Source organism: Triturus cristatus, chromosome 3_2 (assembly GCF_964204655.1).
Source record: "Triturus cristatus chromosome 3_2, aTriCri1.1, whole genome shotgun sequence".
NCBI lineage: Eukaryota > Metazoa > Chordata > Amphibia > Caudata > Salamandridae > Triturus > Triturus cristatus.
Genome location: NC_140584.1, coordinates 870,142,619 through 870,160,636, shown reverse-complemented (window position 1 = coordinate 870,160,636; position 18,018 = coordinate 870,142,619). Strand labels below are relative to the sequence as shown.

The window sequence follows — 18,018 nt, the reverse complement described above, 5'->3', positions numbered from 1 at the left end:
GGAAGGAAGCTGAGAGCTCCACTCCAACCTTTCCCTGTGGTCAGTACCCCATTCCAGCGGGTGGGGATTGACATTGTGGGGCCACTGGACCCCAAGACAGCCATGGGCAACAGGTTTATCCTGGTCTTGGTGGACCATGCCACCCGGTACCCTGAAGCCATCCCTCTGAGGACAGTGACGGCCCCCGTGGTGGGACGGGCACTGATGGGAATTTTCTCACGAGTAGGATTCCCTCTAGAGGTGGTGTCTGACAGGGGGACCAACTTCATATCGAAATATATGAAGTCCCTTTGGCAAGAGTGTGGTGTAACCTACAAGTTCACCACACCTTACCATCCCCAAGGAAACGGGTTGGTTGAGCGCTTCAACCGAACCCTGAAGGGCATGATTATGGGTCTCGAGGAACCCATGAGGCGTAAGTGGGACGTCCTCTTACCATGCCTTCTCTTTGCGTACCGCGAGGTGCCACAAAAGTCTCTAGGGTTCAGTCCCTTTGAGCTTTTGTATGGCCACCCAGTACGAGGACCTCTTAGTCTGGTCAAGGAAGGCTGGGAGCAATCTCCCAGGAAACCTCCCCAGAATGTATACAGCTACATGCTGGCTTTCCGGAACCAGACTAGGCGTTTCAGGCAACTTGCTGAGGCAAACCTGGAAGCCAGCCAGGAGGAAATGAAGCGGTGGTACGACCAGAATGCCACTCTGGTTGAGCTTCAACCTGGCCAAAAAGTGTGGGTCCTGGCCCCTGTGGAGCCTTGTGCACTCCAGGACAAGTGGACAGGACCCTTTGAGATTGTGGAGCGCAAGAGTTCTGTCACCTACTTGGTGGACTTGCGGTCTCCGAGGAACCCCTTAAGGGTCCTACATGTCAATCGACTGAAGCCCCACTTGGAGAGGTCCGAAGTGGGCATGCTCTTGGCCACCGATGATGGGATGGAAGAGGAGTCCGAGCCTCTTCCTGACCTCTTGGTAGCCTCAGAGCGAGACGGGTCAGTGGATGGAGTTAACCTCTCACCCACCCTGACCCCTGAGCAACAGGGTGACTGCCGCCAGCTGCTGGGGCAGTTTCCCGACCTGTTCTCCCTGGTTCCCGGTATCACAAATTGGTGCGTCCATGACGTGGATACGGGAGACAGCTTACCTGTGAAGCACAAGGCCTACCGGGTAACTGACAGGGTCAGGGCCTGCATCAAAGAGGAGGTCTCGAAGATGCTTGCCCTAGGGGTGGTTGAGTCCTCCAGCAGTCCTTGGGCCAGCCCAGTGGTCTTGGTCCCAAAGGCTGCAGCGCCGGGTGCCACGCCCGAACTCCGGTTCTGTGTGGACTACCGAGGACTCAACTCAGTCACGAGGACTGACGCGCACCCCATCCCCAGAGCTGATGAGCTCATCGATCGGTTAGGGGCTGCACGGTACCTCAGCACGTTGGACTTAACGTCTGGGTACTGGCAGATCGCCTTGACTGATGGGGCCAAAGAGAGGTCCGCATTCTCTACGCCAGATGGGCATTACCAGTTCCGGGTGATGCCCTTTGGGATGAAGAATGCCCCTGCCACCTTCCAGAGGTTGGTCAACCAGGTGTTGGCTGGGCTGACCGAGTTCAGCGCCGCCTACCTGGACGACATCGCAGTGTTCAGCGGCACATGGGAAGAACACCTGCAACATCTCTGGGAAGTGTTGATGGCGCTGCGCAAAGCAGGCCTCACGATCAAGGCAAGCAAGTGTCAGATCGGGCAGGGGTCAGTGGTGTACTTGGGACACCAAGTGGGGAGCGGCCAGGTGGCGCCCCTCCAACCCAAAGTTGAAACCATCCTGGCTTGGGAGCCCCCAAAGACCCAGACGGAGGTGAGGGCCTTTTTAGGACTCACCGGGTACTACAGGAGGTTTGTCAAGGGGTATGGCAGCATCGTTGCCCCCTTGACAGAGCTGACTTCGAAGAAGCAGCCCAGAAAAGTGATATGGACTAACACCTGTCAGAAAGCCTTCGACACCCTGAAAACTGCCATGTGCACGGCGCCCGTGCTCTTGGCTCCTGACTTCTCCAAAGAGTTCCTGGTGCAGACGGATGCATCAGAGCATGGTGTAGGGGCTGTTCTCTCACAGATCACGGAGGAGGGCTTTGACCAACCCGTAGCCTTTATTAGCAGGAGGCTACTTCCCCGGGAACAAAGGTGGAGTGCGATAGAACGAGAAGCATTTGCTGTGGTCTGGGCGCTGAAGAAGCTAAGACCCTACTTGTTTGGGTCTCACTTCCGGGTTCAGACCGACCACAGGCCCCTCAGATGGTTGATGCAAATGAGGGGTGAGAACCCAAAACTGTTGAGGTGGTCCATCTCCCTACAGGGTATGGACTTTACGGTGGAGCATCGCCCTGGCACAGATCACGCCAATGCTGACGGTCTGTCCAGGTTTTTCCGCCTTAGTGATGCAGAACTCCCTGGGGTAGGGTAGTTCTCCCCACTTTTCAGCTGGAGGGGACACGTGTTAGACCTGGCACCATTGGCGTGGGTCACCCTTCCATTTTTGTCTGTGCCTCAATGTGTTTTTGTGTTGATGTTAGCTGCTCAGGGCACTGTGCCACTGCCATCCAGTGCCACAGTGCAAGTGCTCTCTATGGTAAAATGTATTATGTGAATTGACTTCCACGTTTGGTTTATTTGGTTTACTATCAGTCCCTAGTAGAGTGCACCAGGGGTGCCAAGGGCTTGTATATCCAAATGCTGCTAGTGGGCTTGCAGCACTGGTTGTGCCACCCACCGAAGCAGCGGGGTAAAATGTGTCTAGGGTCTGCCACTGCAGACCCTGCGCGCGGTCTGGTACCGTCGCGCTGACTGAGCAAGTGTCCCCACTTACCAGTCCCTAAACCTTCCCTTAACTACATGTTAGTCACCCCTCTGGTAGGCCTGAGCGCAGGGTGCATTGTAGGTATAAGGTAGGACATGCCCTGATGGTGTGACATGTCTTAATAGTGAATTACAGCCATTTTCGTTTTTCACTATTGAAGGCTACCTGCTCTCCATAGGCCAGAATGGGCTGCTGGGATCGCTACACGCTGTGACCCCAGTGGACTCAGAGAGCATGGTAGAAAGTCATGTTTAGTATGCCTGAACTCAGGATAATAAAATACGTCTTTTAGTAAAGATTATTTTAATATCCTGGGTTTGCAAATGCTACTTTTAGAAAGTTAGCCTTTGCGTGCCTAACCATCTCAGTCTGCCTCTGCTGTGTGTGTGTGTTCTGCCTAGCAACGGTACAGGAGCAGGGCTGGGGGATTCCAGGAGACAGGTTGGCTGCCAGGTGGTGGGTAGGGAGATTACCCCAGGATGGGTGGGAGGAGTGCACCCTGACTCTTGAATAGACCTGTGCTCTGCCACCACAAAGCCGGCGCCGCCCCCTGTGGAGCGGCTGATGTCTCTGCCCTGCTGCTGAAAGGAACAAGCCAAGTCACCACAACAGAGTGCTCCAAAACTGGACTGAGCCAGGCCCAGGCCCCCTGGCGCTAAAGAACAAAAGAATCCCTGTATAAAAGTAGGAGCCTGGCTCCTAAGAAATCAGATCCAGATTGAACCACGAAGGAACTCTGCCCGACTAGAAGGACCTGGAAGAAGCTGAAGGAGGAGTAACTTTCCCTGACCTGAGGGACTGGCCTGCAGTAGGTGCCTTGCTAAGGAAGGAGAGGAAAAAGACTGAAAGAGACTTTTGCACTTTGTTCTTCAACTATCTCCAAGGGCTTGGAAGAAGAGCTTGCCCCCTGAACTGAACCCCAGGACCAGTGGGTTCACCGTGTCTCCGCTCGTCTGAGAATTCGAGCCGTGTGCTTTCTCCCGCCGGAGTGCCCTGCGCACCTTCGCATCCCTCCTAGGGCCGTGACACCCAGAAGCCTGGCCGCCTCCACTCGCCGAGAGCCCCGCTCTACCTGAGTCGCTCTGGACCCACGAGTCTGGCCGTCCCGCTTCCCTGTCACCTGCCTGCTACTGGAGCGCGCTTGGTGCCCTTTCGCCCTCCCGCCGGATTTCTAGTGGGGAAGTGAACTCCAGCCTCGGACGGCCGCCCGTACGTCGTAACGTATCCGGCCGCCCCGCTTCACCTCCCAGCCTGAGTCTGACCGTGCCGCCCTCCGCAGTGACCTCCCGCACAGTCCGTGTCGGAGGCCCTGGGCCGCACCTGTCTACCGAGAGCCGCCCGCTGAATTCTTGATCCGGAAGACCCACGAGGTGCAGAACCTGCATCTCTCCTGAAGACTCGACCAAGCACATCGCACGTTCCCAGGTACAGTGAACTCTCTATCGGACTCGGGGTCCGCAACGTTCTGATTTCCCCGTATCACTGTACCCTGGGTGCCCTGCGCATCATCGTGACTGGACCGACTCAACCGAGCCCTGTGAAGCGCTCGTGATCGAATAAGTTACCAAAGACAAGAACAGTGCCTAATTATCATCTTGTGGCTTCCATTTCGCAACCGTGTTGGTGGTCTTGTACATGCCTGCGTAACAAAGAATCTTTTATATAAAGCATCCGTATTTTTGATACAACTTACGCCTGGTGTCCGTTTGTGGGGGATCATTGTGGTTTACTGTGTGTGATCATAAATGCTTAACTGACTAGCGCCCTGAAGTTTAGCCCTGACTGCTCGCGCCACACTACCTATAGGGTGAGCAGGGGTTGTTCTGACGGGGTAATTCCCTCGCCCTGAATAGAAGAAGGGACCGCTGCTTGTCACAAGTACCTACCTGTGCCAACCAGAGGTTCCCCATTCTAACAGTAATTATTTCTCAACAATGGCGCACCTGGAGAAGAAAGGATGCAGCCTCTCTATGGTGTTGCTTCCCAGGATTCCTCCGGGCACCTGCTGACGTGTACAGATTCAGGGCTTGTGGATTGGATAGAGGAGATTTGGTTGCTGTGGCGCGGAGAGGGTGATAACTGCTGCGTGGGGCGCTGGGTGGGGGCAGGTTGGGATCGGAGGTTCAGAACTGACAGCGTGAAGTGGTGTGAAGTCGAGGCATAGGGGACAGACAGTGAGACAGTGTCAGGAGGCTTGGAGAGCGGCTGCGAGGAGCATGGGCACGTAGAGAGGCAGTGCACGAGCGTGGGAGCTAGGAGCACTCAGGCAGACCATGTCACGGCTGGAAGATTATTCACATGCAGTGTTAGGAGCCGCAATGGTATTTGGCTTCAAGCCTTAAGACCGCAAACGCCATCAATTTCGTGCGACCAGGGCCCAAGCGCCATGAAGCCAATGTGTTTAAAGAGGGCACTACACTCTATTAGTTTATTCATACCGTTTCAAGCTTGATAGTAAGCATGGCTGTCTAAATAGAGTAAATCTTCAAAAGTGGTACGTCGCAAAAGGGTCTACCCCCACCCAAGTATGAACCAACTTACTTTCAGATGGGCAACACCGTGGGGCTCAGCAGCTGAAAGAAAGCAGCGGCGTTTTCGGATTCGGGGGCGTGTTTTCTTTCTCTCCTCTTGCCATTGGCTGGAATGTTTACATTCCAGAGGAGAGAAAGAATCGAAAAAACACGCCCCTGAATCCGAAAAGGACGGGGCTTGTTTGGAGAGACAAACCTCTTCTCCAATGGCTGACCAGCATTTAAGAGGCCAGCCAATGGAGAAGAGGTAAAAAAAAGGGGCGGGTTACAGCCCCACTCCTAAACGTTAAATCTCGGAGCTAGACTGCGCAAGCGCAGCCTTCGAGCCGAGACTTAAAAAGGTAAAAGAACATCAAACCAAGTACACCATGTGGTACCTGGCAAGACTCAAAATTGTAATATCTGGGAAGATGTTGCTATTCAGCAAGCCCCAAGATGCCTTAATGTGGGTAGAGAAGTACAGGAAGGAAATACATTCACCCAAGGGACAACAGCCAGGATCTCCAGGGAATCCAAGCGCCAATGTTTGATCACTGCCCATCATTAGGGTCTTCACTCCAGGGGCATTTATGTTCTGATGATTTATCAGTTGCTGCCTCTTACGTGTCCTTATGTTTACTGTACAGTGGCCCGGGGGGGTCATAAGCAGCGTGTAAATGCATGTTTGTTATGTCGTGTTAGGTTTAGTATTCGTCCTCTATGAACACATGGAGTTCGGGCACATTTGCCAGAAGGTGGTTTTCATTGACTCTCGGTTGGTGTGTTCCAATATGTGTAATGTTGGGGTTGGGCTGTAGTCATTCACTGGATAAATGAACCACCAGCGTGGGTGACGGGGTTCGAGTGGGAGATATAGGAAAAGGGAAGCAGCACATGACGCTATAAGAAATGTAAAGAGTGAGGTCAGTGAGAACAAAAAGTTACACTATGTATGCTTGGGAAGGACCCTAATTCATAAAGAGGCCTACATATCATAAAGGTAATACACATCAATAGTTAGTCTGATACACACACATATGACCCAGTCTGCTGCATGATGTAGAATGTAACAGAGCTTAACTCTCCACAAACAGAATAGGTTGGTGCAGTCTGACTTGGACTGGCAAAATGTGAAGGTGGCCCTACTGCAAGAATTGTATTTATTGTGCAATTACCTGGTATGTTTCAGAGGTACCAGGAGACAAAATAGATACTTTGCCTGATAAACCCCTATGCCTGTGAAGTGGCAATGCTAATACATGGACAGTAAATTATAAACACTGAATGGCAAGATAATATTTATTGTTTTGCAAGCATTAAATGACCAACCCATCACTATTATGAATGTGTACGGCCCCCAACACTTCAGCCCAGGATATGTTTACTGAAAGCACTGAAATATGTAGGTAATACATGGCCAAGAGCATTTTTAGGGGAGTCTTAGACTCAAAAAAGACAGATTTAAAAAAAGATATACAGCCATAAAGTTTAAATGTGAGGCTCTATAAAATGACTTGGAAATGTAAGGTCTGGAAGACGCATGGAGATCAAAATATGAAGACAAAGCTGTATATTCGCTCTACTCCTCAGTCCAAGATTCACACTCATGGATTGATTTTTGGCTATGCTCTTCTTCCCCTCTGCACTGGCTAACCTATGTGCCCTGCGCGTTATCTGGCCAATCACCATTATTGTTCATGCTTGCAGTCCCATGCCTGGTAAAAGGGACGAGGCAATGGCAAATGCCCTCGAGTGCATTAAGGGATACAACATTCAGAATGAAGGTGTCAAATGCCATCAGAAAGTCCTTAAAACGTACAAAAATTCATTGGACACCTACGCTACTCTATGGGAAGGCTTAGCATCTGTTATCAGATAGTTAAGCTGGCTGACTCAGTTATGGTCCTGAGAGATCAATTGGACATCTAGAAAACAAGCTCAAAGATGTTTACCTTAAATTCGTTACAGCGGATAAAGTAGATCTGCAAATTGAACTAAACCTAACATTAGTGTCACATCGAGATACTGTGGACAGGGAATCCAACTTACTTCATTGAGAGGCTGGGGCTAGACAATATGGGGAGAGGGAACACCCAAGCAAAACAATAGCCTGGCTAAGAGGTCACTCCAAGAATAAGACCATATCGAATATAAGAGACTAGGGCGGACATAGACTCACCGTATCTGAAATAGAAGTGACATTTATTAGATATAGCCATGGCCTGCCGAGAGCAAACTGACAGGCAAGCTTTACACAAACTGATATCTCCTATGGAAATACTCGTTCATCAAATGTATGACAAATGGTAAAGCACCTAGATCCGATAGATTCACTACAGAATTCTATAAAGACTACACAGACCTGCTAACCCCACACATGCCACATGTATACAATGAAGGTTTTGTAATGGGCAGACTCTCGGTTTATCCACTGGTGAAGCCATAATAAATATGCTGCTAAAACCAGACAAAGATCCCTTTTTTACTAAATCATGCCATCCATCCCATGTCCCTCTTAAACATGAATAGTAAAATTGTTTCTATAGTAGTTGTCAATGAATTGTTGCGTGTTATAAAAGGTTTCGTCCTCACTCATCAGGCAGGATTCATACCTGTAAGAGCTACCGCCCTAAATATTTGCCTGTTATTCTCAATTATGTATCAGATAAACCCAAAGGTGCCAGTGATAAGTGATTTTTAGATGCCAAAAAGGCATTTGATTAATTAGAATGGCCATTCATAATGATGGCTCTGGAAAGAATAGGCGTGGGTGCATACATACTTAAAATAATAGGACTGCTCTATGCATACCCGACAGCACGTCTAAAAAATAAATTTACTATCAAAATTGATAATTCTCACCAAAGGCATGAGGCGGGGCTGGTCCCTGTCACTGCTGCTATTTTTGCCTCTGCTTTACGTTCTTTTTCCTATGTCGTTCTGCTAATTTCCCGCTCTTTTTACCTTCTTTTGCTCCCCATTTTGCACCTTTCCCCTCCACACAACGGCCTTCTCACCTTTTTCACTGTGATGCTTGTTCTCACCAACTTCCCACTGCTCGCCTAAGCCTCGCCTAATGCCCGAGTACTCCTCCCCTTCCCGCTCTTACTTAATGGGTCTGCAGCATGAACTAGGCATTAAGCAGGCAGTGCCTGACCCCATTTGCGCTGCTTAGCAGTGCCAGGTCCGCTGACCAGGCCTGTTCCTTGCAGACCTAGCCCCTTCACTGTAATGAGTCTCCCAGGCTTGCAATCCTGTCGTACTCCTCTTCCTGGTATTTTCCTTTTTAGGTCTCGCCTGGCGTAAGCTGCGCAGACATGCGCAGTCTCGCTGGCGAGATTTAACGATTATGGGTAGCTTTCCCTAGCGGGGTTTAAGCCCCGACCCTCTTTTCCATTGGTTGGCATCACCGTTTATGGTAAACGGTGGCCAGCCATTGGAAAAGAGCTTCCAGTGACGTACACTTTTCTCTTTTAGAGCCGTCCCAGTTGGACTGGCTGCCCCGACTTACTGCTGGCGTAAAAGGTTTGTTATCTTTATGGGGCCAAACACATGGCCCCATAAAGATAAGAAACCTTTTAGCACAAAAGGAAGCCAGGCGAGCCAGTCCAACTGGGACGGCTCTAAAAGAGAAAAGTGTCTCTGGCTTCTCTGGTGACTTTAACAACCCTGGGCGCTATACCCCGACATTGTCACGTGAGAGCTTGTGTCTCACTCTTCGCCAACCAGCAGGAAGTGCGTGAATCTTCTGGGAGCGAGGGGCACTTATGGAGGGGGGAGAGTGCATCCCCTACGAGCACGAGAGCATCTCTGAGGCCTGTAACAGTGAGTGCACGTGTCAGGGCGTGTGAGATCCGGAGAGACGTGTTTTTTGTCTTGTAGGTTTATATAGCTCAAACTCAACCCGGAGGTATCAGGGCGCTTTACACGAGCACCAGCTGTTCCAGACGGGCACATCCATGTTTTGTTAGGCGTTGGGAGATTACGTGATTTGCCCAGAATCCCAAGAGGTTGAGCTGCGGAGACTCGAACCTGGTTACCAAGCTTCGAGGTCGTACGCTCTAGCCGTAAGGCCACATCTTATTGATGCGGCCGCGAGACGCGATATGTGGTGGGGGAGGGGGAGGGGGAGAAGCGGGAGTTGTGTGCGTGCGCAGCCAATGCTTGGAAAAACAAGCATTGAAAATGGAATAGGTCTAATGATCCTGACTCCCTTAAAGTTTTCTCCGAAAATAAGGAAGGGGGTCATTTCGATTTTTTTTTCTTTGGGAGCACCAGGCGTTTCTCTAGCGGCCCGAACAGAAAAATGAATGCATCATACCGTCCGCTCTCAATAGGGCAGAAGGTCTGATACGGTACACCGATGGCCACAGCATTCGTGTAGGCTTCCTGCAGGAGATAATGAGCTCACTAGTGAATGAAAGTGGTATAGAAGCCATCCCCATCCCAACTATTATTTTAATCATACCTGGGGTACCTGTGAATAAAGTTATCTCCTTTAGGTTTACTCCAAGGTATTCTTAGATATCTGGATAACAGTTCTATCCAGCTGAAGCTTTATTAAGAACTCCCTCCAAATGCTACTGAGTCCGCCCTGGTAGCACTATCTTACGAAGTGGGGTGAGATGACCGATGCTGAAGCATACCACAAACTGTGGGTGAGGACTTTTAATCCAGTATGATTGGATTAGACTATTGCATGCGGGATATAACAAATTGATCAAACTGATAGTACCTGTACGGCTACACCACCGTACTGTTGTGTTTGTGTGCACCTTGGGAAACACACATGTTGTATGTTACTTCAACACTCAAAAAACAACAAAAAATTGTTCAGAACAGTCAAGCTCAAAAAAGATGGAATGGAATGCACTGCATGTAATTAGCAGTGGTTCAGATGGATTTTCTTCCATGTTTTCTGTGGCGCAGGAATATGAATCCCTCTCTAACCTCTTCTTCTCGGCTCTTCTCCACCCACCACTCCAGGAAGTGATAATCTGGTCAATATTTGGAACGTGGGGACGGGCGAGGCGCTAATCACCCTGGACGACATGCACCCCGACCTCATCTACAATGTGTGCTGGAACCACAACGGGAGCCTCATCTGCACGACCTGCAAGGACAAGAAGATCCGGATCATCGACCCCCGGAAGCAGCAAGCGGTGGCTGTGAGTAACTGCAGCCGTCTCTGTCGGTCACTCCCTCTCCCGGCCACTGACTGCTATTCCCCTCTCTCCTGTCACTGCCTCACTCTCTCTGGCACAGCGTGTGATTCCCCCCTCTCTCTCTCATTAGCACTGGAAATCTTTCCTCTGCTATCACCCCTTATGGCTCTTTTGTGCATCCACGTTCTCTTTCTCTTTTTCATTGTCTCACTCTCTCACTCTCTCTGTCTGACATTCAACTATCCGCCAATATTTGATGTACCTTCTCCATCATGGCTTCTTTCTCTATGTCTCTCCCTCTCTCTATCTTTGTCTCTTCCACTCTTCCTCTCTTTCTGTTTCTCTGTCTGTGCCAGTCCCTCTATGTCTCTCATCCTCTCTCTCTCCTCTTTCTCTTTAGCTGTCTTTCTCTCGGCAGCTCTACCTTTCCACACAAGCCTCTTCTCTCTCATCCCCTAGCTACGTGTTGCTGTTACTTCTTTCTTTGTTCTTGCCTTCTCTCTTTTTGGCTGCCGCTTGTTTTCTTCATTTCTATCTCTCGCTTTCACTTTTTTTTTTATCTTTCCATATTTCTTTACAACCCCCTTCTTCCCTGCCATCCCTTAATCCCGTCTCACTTTTGATACAACAGTCTCTCCTTTTCTCCCCGTTTACCCCCACTCCTGTTGCTGTTACTTTCTTTGTCTTATTTTCTCTCTGTGTCCATGTTCTGTCCCATCAACCTATATCCCTCTTGCTCGCTGTCCTTCTCTTTGCCTCTCTTTTGTCGCTGCCTCTGTCTTACACCATCTCATCCTCTCTTTGTTTCTCTTATCTACTCTTTTCGTTCTGCTATGATCTCTCTGGTTGACTTTATCTCTCTATAACTTTCAGCTATGGCTTTTTCTTTCTCGCCTCGATGCCATCTCTAGAGGTGGGCGAGCCAACAAATTAACATCGAGAGCCGAGCCAGAGCCGTGCCAAGGGTCTGACTCGACTCTAAGAGTCCATGTACAACTCGAGCTCCGGACATATTTGCCATGTAAACAAAACATGATAAAGTCTCTTCACAAAAAAAAAAAAACATTTCTGTAAGATACAGCAGTGCTGACGCTATTAAGTCACATTATAGATTCATTGAGAGGTAATGAAGAAAACGGAGCTTGATGACACAAAGTAATTGCCTAAGATCACACAGTTTGGTTAAGTAGGGAAGCTGGAATTAATCTTAGGTTTTCTGTTTTCACTTTATACAAATCAGCCAGTACATGGGTATCTATGTGTCTCTCTTTTTTACCCCAAAGGTTAATACTTTGTTTTTAACTTGTGCACAAGAGTAGATCGAGGGTGGCAGGCACAAGCCACATGACATTTCGGCTGGTTTTGGGATCAAGGTTCCAAGAGGACCTCGAACTGAGCCAGAACCCAGCATCTGGCTTAACCTTGAAGTGGCTCACCCACCTCTAGCCTTCTCTTTGTATCTCGCCCACTCTCTGTCATGACTTCATTCTGTTCTTTCTTTGCTTTCTCTCCTCTGCTATTCATTTACTTGCTGTTAGACATGATATCTCTCTCTTGATTGCCCCTCTTTCTTTCGGTCTCTGTCTCGCTCTATTTCTTTGTCTCTTTCCTACTTGGTCTTGTCTCAATTCTGTTTCCAAATATAGAAAATCCATGTATTGTGTATTGAATGCATGCCCTGCATGGTGAGCTAATGAACAGGTCTAGTTTGGAAATCAGAGCCTGTGTTAGGAAGGTGCAGCAGATATGACCTTGTTACAGCTTTTCGTAAAGCTCTGCAAGGCCCATCGATCCAGGGCGGAAGGCATGTCTATGCTGTGAGTCCCATCTCTCTTTCGTCTGTCAGACATCCATTGAAAGGAAATCATGTCTATAATGCCAGGCCCGTTGACCTATCCCCTGCCAGGCATCTGCCACAAAAGGACACGTCCCCAAAGGCCCTTGAGTCATCCTCTCCCAGGAATCCACAGAAGAAAGTCATTTCTCCAAAGGCCCTTGATTTTCCCCTCCCAGGCATCTGTAAAAGGACATGCCATAATGCCAGGCACCTTCAGTTATCCCCTCTCAAGCATCCACAGCAAGGAACCGTGTGCAGAAAGCATGGCCCTTCGATGTATCCAGTCCCACTACCTGCCTTTTGCTTGCATCGCCCCATCACTCCATCGCCTTCAATACACCACGGAAGAGCATCATGTCCGCACACAGCATACGTTGTTCCCCCTGTGTGCATCCACATGGCGCAGAGGCACAGGTGGACCTGTAGGCCCCCCTTTGTTTCCTCTCCACTGGGGATTACACGGAGGAGGAACCGCCATGAAAACCCTGGCAGAGAGGAAACTCCTAATGTGCTTGGCGGGACTGCAGCGGTCCCACCAAGCATATGGATGCCTCTACACCGCTGCAACCCGGCCAGGGAACGGCGGTTCCCTGGCGGCTGTGGTGGGGCTGTTGCAGTCCAACCACCCAAGTCGTAATAGGGCAGTCGGGAGACCACCACTGGCGTGCCCTCGCGAGCCAAACTTGTAATCGGGCCATAGTGCTCAATGTGCGTCAAGGCTACACTTCGGAAGGCTTCTGAAGGGCCTTTGCCCCATCTCTGCCATTTCGAGCACCCGTATATGAGCAGGAACATCCTTTGGTTGGAGTTAGTTACTCTTACTCTAGCTGCGGCTTCTGGCTCCTTTTCTCTGGTGGTGTCTCCTGCATGACACCACCATATAGACCGCTTCTCTTCCTCTGGTGTCAGCTCCAGTATTGGCCTCTTGTTCACTGCATCCCAACATCTAGTGGCCAGCATTACCCCATCTATGGTGTAGGCTTCCCTTATTCTGCTGTAGAGACCAACATTACCAACTCCCAACATTATCCTCTCTTTGGTTTGTATATGTATGCTGAGACACATACCTCCCTCAAGACACACATGCACACACACTTTACCTTGTACACTGGATCTCTCATCTTTCAAAGGCCAGCTAATGTGACTCTCCTTAGGTTTTGTGGTTTTATTACCCAAAATCTATTTGCCTTCATGCCTATAGTTGTTGTCAGGGTAGGGCTGAGGTAATCTGGTCTGTCATTTCATCGCCATACCTCCAAAGTCAAGGAAATCACATCTTTTTCCTACAAGCCACTTCGGCTCTGGTGCTGTGTCACTGATCTCATACTAACGTGATATGTGTCTGTGTCTCTGTCTGTGTTTACCTGTTGTGGTGCAACTAATCTGCTAACGAATCGCATTAGGAGAAAGAGAGGCCGCATGAAGGAGCTCGTCCGGTCAGGGCCACCTTTATATCCGATGGCAAAATCTTCACCACCGGTTTCAGCAAGATGAGCGAACGCCAGCTTGCTCTGTGGGATCCGGTATGACAAGGTGTTTTCTACTCTCTTATCTATTAATATTCTTGGATGTTGTGTACGTCAAAAGGTTCCACAAGCAGAGAACTTAAGTTGAAACCAGATGCCACGTGCCATGTGCCTCATCACTCCCTTCCGGTAATTCTATTCTTCCCAGTAGCCCAGGGCCCTCTCGATCTGTGATTGGTGGAGCAGCCATCTTAAAGACCCCTGAGGGTATGCAGGCGGCACAATCAAAATGCCAAAGGTCTACAACTGAGTGCAGTGCACATGCTGTGCTCTTCCCTCCGCCTGGTCCGCCAACAAGAAATGTTGGTTTGTTGCTCAACCTTTCGTAAAGGTAAAAAAAAGACAATAATATGAATCCTCAAAACATTACTGTTGGATTAAAATGTGTCCCTGCGTAATCATGAAATAGTTACACTTTCTTATCACAAATTCACCATTTAACCACTCTATGAAACGGCTTAATTATTTGATGAGCCAGAGGAAAAATCACACCCGCCATCTTGGTTTCCTCATAGTGTTGTCTGCTTGCGGTTCCTTGCCACAGAGTTTAAGAACGCCCCTGTTGCATCGCCATGTCCAGGTAACAGGAAAAGGATGTGTATACCAAAGTCAATACTGAATGTAGGTGGTGAATTTGGGCAAGTGGTCCAGTGGAATGCATTGTTGACCTCAACAATCGGGTGTTATCCTTACATCTGCAAACTGTTAACTTATCTCATTTCCTAGTCTTCAGTTTGTTGGGGTGGCTATTAAATTACCCCATAGGCAATCAGCTGAAACCCCTTGACCTTCCTGAAATTGTTCAATCTTCTTTTACAGAAATGGCTGGGAGCATTGGTCTTCATATAATACAATTGGGCCCCTGGATCTGGTGGAGGTAGCAGAGGAGTGCAGGAGTGTCCCTTTTATAGGACGGTTCCCCTCACCCACCAGAAGGTGGCGTTCTTCATCATAGGGTAACCTCCTCGCAATGTGAACCTGGTCACAAACCGGGCTACAACCCCCTCTCTGAGAGGCAGGAGCTCAGGGATGTTGTAATGTAGAATTAGTGGTATAATAAAACCTATAGATGAGCAGGGTGTGGTGAAGGGTGTGCAAGGGTTAGCGGGAAGTGTATGTGAAATAAAACTAGCTCCGAGGACATCAAATACTTTATTGGGGCATTCCAGGGTTAGGATTAAGAGCGAAACCTATAGCAGGAGTGTATTAAACCTGTCATAGTACTGTGATGGTCGACATGTTTCAGCCTCGTTCCTTCTGTAGAGGTATAGCTGCTTTCTTCAGGACCAGTAGTGAGGGGTATGTCATCTAGTACAATGCATAGACATATACATTCATAAAAAGGTATACTAGACCAGTGGTTGGAGTGGACATTGGTCTTCAGTCAGAGTCATGAGCTCAACAGGAGACATCTTTTGCTCTGTTCTTCATTAGAAATACAGTCCCCTATTTTGAGTTGTGAAATTGTAAAAATTGTTTTTAAAGTGCTTAGGTAATTTTCCCATTTCACTCCTCGACCCACAACCAGAGCACACTCTCCAACACATGGCTCTAAACACTGCTGCACGGGGTCACATTTATACAACTATCTTGTTGCAAGGGCTTGACCTAGTTAGCACTTCTGACTAAGGACGGGGTGATTTGCTGTTACATTTGTGAGTATATTGTACCTAAATGTACATTGTAATCTACAGCACAATTGGAGAAAGGGCTTCTCCCCTGATCGATGTTGTGTCTTCCTAGTCGCAGGTAGCACGCTGGGCACAACGGAAGAAGAGGGGTGGGGGTCCATGCTAGAGTTCACTGGAGTGAGCCCCCCTGCCCACTGGAATGCTGGGAATGACAGATGATAACATTAACACGCATGCATTCTGGACTTCCTGTGACCTGGGACGCGGTGCAGCACGTGGCCAACTCTGCCCCGGACGCCTGAGTGGGGCATCTCTGTGTCTTCCTCGTATTTTGTAACTGCAAATAACTCGTCTTCCTCCCCTAGGAGAAGTTTGCCCCCCACGACGGGATGCGGCCGATGAGGGCTATCTTCACCCGAGATGGAAACATCTTTACCACAGGCTTCAGTCGAATGAGTCAGCGGGAGCTGGGCCTCTGGGACCCGGTAAAAGGGCGGGTCACGGCAGGGGGTGTGCGCGCCATTGTCACCTTCAGGGCCCTGCAGTGTCAGCCCCAAGAGGGCCCTGCTGTAGGATCTTGCTTGTTCTTGTTTTATGGATACATTATAAGGGCAAACCACACACTTCAAAATATAATATACACTCAAGGGAACTGTAGTTTGATTATGACATTATTATGACTGCGGTGAAGGATGCGGAAAAGATAGAAAGGAAACAGAACTACACAATGTAATGAAACCATAAAACCTCTGTGGGTAACACATATCAATGAGAGCAGTGCAGCTCCTAAAATTCACCCAGAGTCTATCAAATGTACCAGTCCCACCCAGGGAATTATGATACAGATTTTATTTCAAAGTTATTAGAACCATCACTTGACTTCAACAACTGTCCATTTTATTTTTATCTTTTCTAGAATCTGTCTTTCACCAATCAGGCGCTCTGTAGCTTCTTTACATCTTTGCATAGGGGACCCAGGCTGATGGTGTTGGCACAACACCCACAGTGTAAATGCGATGACCCGGTAACAGAAAGTTTACAGAAATGTTCCATTTCATGATGCCCCCATTTTTAATTTACTCTAAGAGGTGCTGGATGGTCTCTGATCTTTTTCACTCACCCAAAATCAATATCCATCCCTGTGGATGCGGATCTGTCCCACACAGCTCTCAGTGTACCCCAGTGCCCGTCAGTGGGGTGAACGCCTGTCCCTTCCAACCACTCCTCATCCCCATCCATTACTGATGACTGGCACTGAAAATCAGTTCCTCGCAAGTCGTTGTAACGACTTGCGTTGTAGTAACCGCGATGTAACGTACTGCGATCTAAATGATCGCGTTGTAACATCACATATTCGTTCCTAACAATTCTTGTCTTCCGCAAGTGCCTGTCACTGGGGTAAATGTCTGTCTCTTGACACTCCTTATCTCCCCCTAGTGTGTAGCCTTGGGAGGGACATTCTTCATTTATTCTTTTTTTTATTTTATTTGCAGTTTCATATAGTGTGAGCTCAACCCAAAGGTATAAGAGAACTTTACACGAGCACCGGTTGCAAAACAGAAGGACACATTCATTTTTGGTAGGCACCGGGAGATTATGTGATTTGCCAAGAATCACAGGCTGTTGAGCCAATGTTCAGACTCGAACCTGGTTCCCCAGCTCTAAAGTTGGCTGCTCTGGCCGTTACACCACATCCTCTCCCCTGTTATTCCCCATCCTTTCTTAATGGTTGTCATTGAGGAGGCTCTTTTGCTCCGTGCCTGTGTAGGGGGGTCAGCATCTGTCCCAAACACTCTGTATCACCTCTCCGTTTTCCCCGCTTGAGGTAGAGACGGATCCCGCACACGCCTTATCTTCTTCCAGTGCTTGTTACTGGGGGTGCCATTCTGTTCCTGCCCTTGCTTATGCTCTGCCAGTGTCAGCCACTGGGCTGTAACTCTTTGTGCTGAAAGGCTTCGATCCCTCGCCAATACCTGTCTGTGGGTCATGAAGGAATATCCCAGACCGTAGCATCGGAATATTTAATCATAGAATCATTTGAAAAAAAGAAGCTTGGCACATTTTGCAATAATTTAAACTATTTTTTAAAGCTTCAAAACTGCCCTACTTTGGCAACAAAAGCCTGAAATTGTAATTATGGTGCTGAACAATGAGGTTGGCAATTTGCCCTGAACGTGGAAAGACACAAAGATATTGGAGAAGTGCAAGTAGGTAAAAACTAATGAATTCAAGGAGTTAAACATGTTGAAAGCATTTGCAGAGACAATGCACAGGTTTTTTTGTGAGTGGAATGGTTGGATTCTAGTGGGGCAACTCTATCTTGGTTTCCCCAGGTGTCTCCGAAATAATGTCGGATTCTGAATTAACATCTTGGACTACAGCAATATGGAAGCTGGGGTATGAGCTTTTTCCTGAGCAGCCTGCACTAGCAGAGTTAAGCTGTAGCTTCTATGAAAATAATTATAAAAAGGAGTCAGAAGATGAAGTTTGCGTAGGAAGGTATCAACTTAA

General features: G+C 48.7%; 1 protein-coding gene across 3 annotated transcripts in view; it reads left to right on the top strand.

The window, feature by feature from the left end:
* The window catches only part of CORO6 (coronin 6), a 328,718-nt gene that overhangs the window by 245,055 nt on the left and 65,645 nt on the right, over positions 1-18,018 (top strand). For 2 of the 3 annotated variants that reach the window (XM_085649228.1, XM_085649229.1), the window contains exons 5-6: positions 10,335-10,516; positions 15,873-15,992. In XM_085649228.1, coding sequence (XP_085505354.1) covers positions 10,335-10,516; positions 15,873-15,992 — 302 coding nt within the window. Of the gene's footprint in view, positions 1-10,334; positions 10,517-13,753; positions 13,874-15,872; positions 15,993-18,018 lie in introns of all 3 variants that reach the window. The other variant, XM_085649230.1, reaches the window with a different exon arrangement.